Source organism: Loxodonta africana, chromosome 23, assembly GCF_030014295.1.
Source record: "Loxodonta africana isolate mLoxAfr1 chromosome 23, mLoxAfr1.hap2, whole genome shotgun sequence".
Lineage (NCBI taxonomy): Eukaryota > Metazoa > Chordata > Mammalia > Proboscidea > Elephantidae > Loxodonta > Loxodonta africana.
In genome coordinates, this window is record NC_087364.1 from 77,408,054 (window position 1) to 77,415,517 (window position 7,464).

General features: G+C 46.2%; 1 protein-coding gene across 2 annotated transcripts in view; it reads right to left on the bottom strand.

Moving 5' to 3' along the window:
• Window positions 1-6,354, bottom strand: part of KPNA4 (karyopherin subunit alpha 4) — an 80,940-nt gene extending 74,586 nt beyond the window's left edge. The window contains exon 1 of one of the 2 annotated variants that reach the window (XM_064275667.1): window positions 6,190-6,354. In XM_064275667.1, the coding sequence (XP_064131737.1) occupies window positions 6,190-6,258 (69 nt within the window). In that variant the 5' untranslated portion in view covers window positions 6,259-6,354. The remainder of the gene's footprint in view (window positions 1-6,189) is intronic. The other variant, XM_010595924.3, reaches the window with a different exon arrangement.
• Between the last annotated feature and the right edge of the window lie 1,110 nt (window positions 6,355-7,464).

The window sequence follows — 7,464 nt, forward strand, 5'->3', positions numbered from 1 at the left end:
ATCACACGTATACAGCACTGTGAGTTTGACAGATTTCCAGTACTTATTCTTTTGATGAACTGTGTCCAATACTTTCCAAATGACCATTACATGATGTTACAAAATCAGGTATAAGATACAAAGTGCAAGACAGACCAGTGTATTTTCATGTAATAAAAGTTCCGTGACGTGGTTTCAGAATGTGCACTGCAACTAACCTTTATGAAGCTACAATTTGTGGAGCTATCACCTAGTAGTTCTACTCTCTCCTATAGGGTCACTATGAGTCAGAATCGACTCGACGGTAGTGGGTTTGGTTTTTTTTTTTATCATGTAGTAATAAAGAATAATTTCCATAATTATCTGAAAAGGCTATTAAGACACTCTATTTCAACTGCCTATTTGTGTGAAGGAGGATATTCTTTATATACTTCAACCTAAACAGCATAACAAAGAAGACTGAATTCAGAAGTACATATGAGAACCCAGCTGTTAAAGAGAAGTGGATAAAATGTTAAGCATTGTTACTCTTTTCAGTAATTTTTTTTTGTTTGGGAAAAGTTATTTTTCAATAAATATACACTTACATTAATATAAAACAGGTTTATTACTTTAAATGAATTAATTTTTTTAATTCTTATTTTTAACTCCTAAAATGGTAAATATCAATAGAAACCTACAAACGCTCTTCGAGGGCCTTAATTTTTAACAGTGTAAACAGGTCTTGGGCCCTAAAGGTTTGAAAGCTTCTGAACTAAAGTCATTACAAGCAAGTCTATATTGCCTTATTTTGTAGGTATCAGTGTAAGGATTGTTCTCATGTAACTGTAGAAGAAAACACCCCTGTATTTTTAGTACCTTGTACTTAAACCTAAACTGAAAGCATAAAAAACTGATTGTATTCTTTATTGCTTAATGTCCACAAATGATACACAATTTCCAAAAACCTTTCTAGGGAAAAAGGGAAACATTTACTGAACACCTATTATACCCCACTTACTGTGCTACGTGCTTTCATATTTATTCTCTTCATCAGCTTTTTAGACCTGTATTACTGTTGTTTTGAGAGAAGCTGAGAAAAGTTCAAAGGAAGTAGTATGGCATAATAAAAGGTAAGCTTTACTTTAACTCACGAGTTAAAATCATTCCCTTGACTGTTATGCTATTAAGCTACTTTTTCCTTCTTTAAAATGAACGTAATAATAATTTCTATTTATATAAGACTGCAAGAAATGAGAATAAAGTTAAGAGCATATACAGAAGTTATATCAAAAGCATATACAGTAGGTGCTCGTCACACTCCTCCCTCTGTTCCAAAATCAGGATTCAAGGACAGATTTTACTACATACATGAAAAGTGAGAGGAAGTAGAAAAACCATCATATAATTAATTCTTAACTATATTTTTATCAGATATTTCATATTGTCACATGCTTGGACTATTATATGAAAAATAAGACAGTAGTTATTTTAAGAATGGTACATATGGTCCAAGATTTGTGATGAGAGAGGTCAGTCTCTAAAAGTTAACCAGACTTAACAGCTTAACAATGCTTCTCACTCTGTACAGTTTAGCAAATCACTAAGGCTATGCCTAAACAAAACAGTTCATCAATTTATTAAACTTCTGCCAACGAAGCAAGTAATTTTGCTAACATGATTTTAAAAGTTCAGGTTGACTTGATATTTTATGTTCTGTGGACAGTCACATGTTTCTAATTATGTAGCATTTTAACATTCTTTTATATTTATGATAAATTGCATTCTGAAGTTCCCTTTTTATAGGATGTAATTACTTTCGTAACATTTAGGCTTTATGTATCAACTCTATTTGAACGTGGGTACTCTAGGGACGTCTGTAAAAATAATTTTAAAAATCTACAAGAGCATTCCTCTCTACTTTTAAAACAAGCTTCTTGTTGTTCTATGCCACTGAGTCAATTTCGACTCACAGCAACCCAACGTACCAAAGTAGAGCCATTCCACAGGGTCTCCTAGTCTGTAATCTTTACAGCAGCAGATTGCCAGGTCCAGGTGTTTTCTTTCTTGGAGCCGCTGGTGGGTTGGGGCCACAGGTAGCAGCGGAGCCCTTAACCAATGCACCCCCAGGGCTCCTTAAAACATAAACTAGATGAGCTCAGTTTGCTTTATTCTGACAAGTTTTTTATTTGAAGATTGGTCACTATTCATTTCCTGTGCTGCTTTGTATACCCTTTCTATGGTTATTATTCTTTAATAGTGGTGATCCTTCTACCACACTAGTGAAGAGGCATGTCTTGGTGAGTATCATCTGACAGTTTCTGAAAATTATTTTAAATGAAATATCCACATATGCCTTCTTTGATGTTTCTGTCTTTCATTAAAGTTACACTGTGGAGTAGCCAGAACGGTACACTAGAAGTCATGCATCAGTTTCAGCAACATAACTTAGAAATTATGACTTTTGAAGGGTCACTCATTTCTTGAGCCCAAACTGCCCATCAATGATTGGAATATAAGCAATTACACGTCTCTGTATTTAAAAATTTCCCCATTAATTGTAAATTCAATGTAACTTAAGCTATATATGCACACAGAGAACCAACTCAAAATAAGAGTAAGAGAATTACAATTAATCTCATAAAATCCCCTCTCTCCTCCCACACAGGAAAGTTGAAAGTGATAGAGAATTGCCAGGCATCTTCACCTATTAATCTTCACAACACTCATGAAGCCGATATCAAGTACCTCTAGTTTTACGGATGAAAGAACCATAAAACTAAGTGATTCCCCCAAGGTCACAAATAAAGTTAGAGATGAGAGAAACTAAACCCTAGGACTCTGTACTCGTCATCATTTCTAATAAAACAAACGGTGATATTTCTAACCAAAAAGTAATACAATTACCTCACTCTATATGCTATCCTCTGTATCTGTGCTGTACAACATGACAGCCATAGCCATATGTGGCTTTTAAGCACTAGTCCAAACTGAGATATGCTTTAAGTATAAATTACAAACTGGACTTTGAGGACTTAGTATGGAAAAAACCACTGCCATCGAGTCGATTCCAACTCATAGCAACCCTACAGGACAGAAGAGAACTGCCCCCATAGACTTTCCAAGGAGAGCCTGGCGGATGTGAACTGCCAATCTCTTGGTTAGCAGCCGTGGCACTTAACCATTATGCCACCAGGGTTTCCTTAGTATGGAAAGAACATAAAATCTTACCAAATTTTTTTACACTGATCACATGTTGAAATGCTAGTGTGGATATACTAGACTAAATAAACATTACTAAAATTAATTCACCTGTTTCTTTTAACTTTTGTTTAATGTGGCTACCCAAAAACCCGTTGGAGTCGAGTCGATTCTGACTCATAGAGACCCTACAGGACAGAGTAGAACTGCCCCATAGTTTCCAAGGAGCGCCTGGCAGGTTTGAACTGCTGACCTTTAGGTTAGCAGCCATAGCATTTAACCACTACACCACCAGGGTTAGGGTTAGCAGAAAATTTTAAATTACATATGTGGTTCTCAGATGTCATGGTAAGACATAACCAAAAAGCAATTTGTTCCTAAACCTTGTTGTAACACAACACAGTAGCCATGGGCCCGGGGGTGGGAGGCACGGGCATAACAGGCATTTTGAGAGATATAAGCATGTGTGTAATTAACAAATACACAAAGGAGACCACTCTAGTGCTCTCTTGGGTAATAAAAGATGTTTCTATTTCATTACAGCTATATATGTGACTCTGAGTAAGTCATAATTAAGAGAAAGTATGACTCTTCATCAAAGTCATACATCGTTTCCCTATATAGAATGTGAAAATAATCCTATCCTTAGTGCACTTAGGAGGATATCAAAGTCACCAGATGACGCCCATAAGACACTATGAACTTCTCAAAAATGTGCCTAATGTGTATTTATAGTTACGTTTTTAAGAATCACAAAGCACAATATTCTTTTACTATAGACTCACTACTTTGTCTTATTTTTACTCAAGTAATAAGGGGTATAGAGTTATGGGAAATATCCATCTAAAAAATAAGGATCATGGGATAGCTGCTTTAGAAAATAGTCTGACAGTCTGTCAACAGGATAAACATTAAGTTACCTTATGACCCGACGATTACACTCCTAGGTATGTATATACCCAAGAGAAATTGAAACGTGTACACAAAAACTTGTGTATGAATATTCACAGAGGTATTATTCATAACAATTAAAAAGCGGAAACAACCCAACTGTCTACCAACTGAGATGAATGGATAAACAAAACCTGTTATATTCCTACAATGAACTATTACTCGGCAATAAAAGGAATGAGCTAGTAAGTAATACCTACCACAACATGGATCAACCTTGAAAATATGGTACGTGAAAGAAGCCTGTCACCAAAGATCCCATGTAATGTAATTCCATTTGTATCAAATGCCCCCAATAGGCAAGTCTGAAGACACAAAGAGTAGACCAGAGATTGTCTAGGGCTGAGATGGGGTGAGGAGGCACTGGAGAGTGACTGGTTTCTTTCTGGGTTGAGGAAAACATTCTAAAATTGACTGCAGCGATGACTGCACAACTCTGAATACCCTAAAAACCATTAAATTGCACCCTAAAATGGATAAAGCTGTTTAAAAAATCCAGTCAGAAAAGAGAAAAAAAGGATTATAGTATATTTTTAAGCATGTAATTGCTATTTTTCAGGATTTTGTAACTTTGTAGTACTTGGGCAGCTTTTTAAAATTTACAATTAGTGATTTTTTTTCTCATTCTAAATAAATATAATAAAAAATTGTTCATCACATTGTTGCACAACCTGGAAAATTTACTAAAAATCATAAATTGTATATTTAAATGAGTGAATTTTATAGTATGTAAATTATATATCAATATTTAAATTTTTATAAAAAGATCACAAAGATTAGCTTTAAAATAAACCACATTCCCAGACACTTAACTCCCATATTGAAACCCATTAACAGTATAAACTACCTTATAGTAAGATTGAATGGCCACTAAAACAGCAAAATCTACCTTATATTAAGATTGAATAACAAAAAAAAAAGATGCAATGGCTTTGTGGAAAGCCCCCAAAATTGTTATTACTCAGTCAAGCAAATGCTCTAAGTTCAGAAACCATAAGGTGCGAATTTGAAGACCTCTGTATAAAAATGTGTAGAGAAGCAACATAAAACACACCACCGACCACTGTGTCTTCAGAAAGAGGCCCTGGATTCGGACGCAGAAGGGAGGCATCCAAAGCCTCCCCACACCATTCACTCGGTCTGAAGGCCGAAGGGAACACGTCTTCTGCCAGAAATCGCAGGGATTTCTGCGTGTGTCTAACCCACACACCTTTTGTAGCCTGAGAACTTCGAGAGCAGCAGCAGCTAAGACAATGAAGCTTTTTCTTTTTTTTCCGTTCTTTAATAATCGAACGTGACTGGGCCATTCCGGAGCCCGCCCCCTCCCCCAGCACCAGCAGGTGGAGGGATGACAGGTCCGTAAACCCGTCTGGACCTCAGCGCTCGCAGCGCGGCAGGAGGGAGTCAGGAGAGCCGAGGGCTGGCTGAAGGAAGGGGAGCCTCTCCTGAAGAGCGCACCCGGCGAGCCGGGTCCCGAACCGGCCGCGTCCAGGGTCAAACGGGCGGCTGCAAGGGCTGCTACCGTCGGCAGGGCGGCGCTCGCGCCCGCGGGCTTTCCACAGGGAACCGGGCCCCCGACAGGGAACCGCGCCCCCGACAGGGAACCCGGCTCCCGCAGTTCGGACGCCGCCGGCCGCCCGGGGCCTCGCCGAGGAACTTCCGCGCCCCGCTCGCTCGCCCCACGCCGCCCTCCCCGCAGGCGCGGCGTCCAACCTGGGGCCGAGCCGGGGCCGGAACCTCCGCGGCGGCCGGGGAGCGGGCCCGGCCGCGCCGCGCTCGCACGCCGGCCCCGCACCCGCCGCCCGGCCCCTCGCGGCCGCCGCGCCGGGCCGACTCCCCCGGGCGGGCCTAGGCCGCGCCGGCCGCACCGGCCGCACCGCACGTCGCTCCCGCGGAGGCGGAGCAGGCCCGACAAACTTCCCGGCGCGCGAGCACAAGCGTCACGCAGCGGCCGGCCCAGCGCCATTCCCCCGCGGCCCGGCGGCGGCGCCCGCCCCGACTGCCCGCGCTCCGAGTCCCGGCGGAGACCGGCCCCAGGCCCAGGCCCCGGCCCCCACCCTGCGGCGCCCCCGACTCTACCTCCAAGTCGCGGCCTTTGTTCTTGAAATTCTTGAGCCGCTGGTTGTCCACTTTCTCGTTGTCCGCCATGGCCGGGCCGGCGCCTCCTTCCCCCGCCCGGGCCCCGCGGGATCCGCCCAACCACCGCGCCGCACCGACACTCCCAGGAACCGGCCGCCGCCTGAGCCGCTACGCCTGCCGCGCCGCCGCGTCCTCCCCCCTCGCCCCCGCCTCGGCCTCCTCCTCCTTTCCCCGCCCGCCCCCCGCCCTAACCCTGGCGCGACGGCAGCTCCGGCGAAGACAACTGCGGGCCGGGCGGCGGCAACGGCGGCGGAATGTGCTGCCGGCTGAGAGGGGGAGGCAGCCTCGATGTGAGGGCCCCGGCGCCGCGGCCACGCCCATCCCCGCCAGCCCAGCTCGCCGATTGGCCAACCCGGCCCCGGTGCGCTCGACCAATCCGAAAGGGCGATGGAGAACGGGGGCGGAAGAGCGAACCGAGAGAGGAAGCGAGCGGCGCTGGGAAGAAAGGGCCCGCGGACTGGAGGGCTGGGAGGGGCGGGGCCGGGCGGGGCCGGGCCACGTGCCTCGGGGTTGAGGGGAGGGACCACGTGCCGCGGGGCTGCGGGGAGGAATCCGAGGGCTGAGGGTAGGAAGCCGAAGACTGAGGGGAGAAAGCCGGGGGCTGAGGGGAGGAAGCCGAGGGCTGAGGGGAGGAAGTCGGGGCCTGAGGGGAGGAAGCCGAGGGCTGAGGGGAGGAAGCCGGGGCCTGAGGGGAGGAAGCTGAGGAGAAGTGGAATTCTGAGGGGCAGGGGAGGCCTGGTGCTGGGCAGGGTTAGGTGGTTCTCCCGGTTGTCTGGGCGTCCCCACACGTCAGGGCACGGGCACGTTCTTTTTTTTCCGCCGGCGAGCCCTCTCCTTCAGGGCGTTCCTTGCTCTCTCCCGGCTGTGCGGGGAAGGGAGTTGCACCTCGGGCCCGTGCCGGCTCGGGGAACCCCCAGCACCATTCCCCGGGAGGGGATCCCCGGCGCCTGCGGCCGGGCCTCAGGGCCTAGGTCGGCAGGGACCAGGTGGGTGCCGGCGGCGCAGCGGAAAGCGGAGGGCACGGTGGGTGGAACGCCAAGAGGCCAGTTGCACAAACCTGATTGCTCCCCTCAGACCAGGTGCCCCAACAGGTAGGAACTTGGGAAGGCCGCCCGTGCGGACTCACCTCAGGGATTTCGGAAGTTCAAGAAGCTACCTGGCCACAAGGCACTGTACGAAGCCCTGGAGGCCGGGGACCATCGCACCTGACGTGCT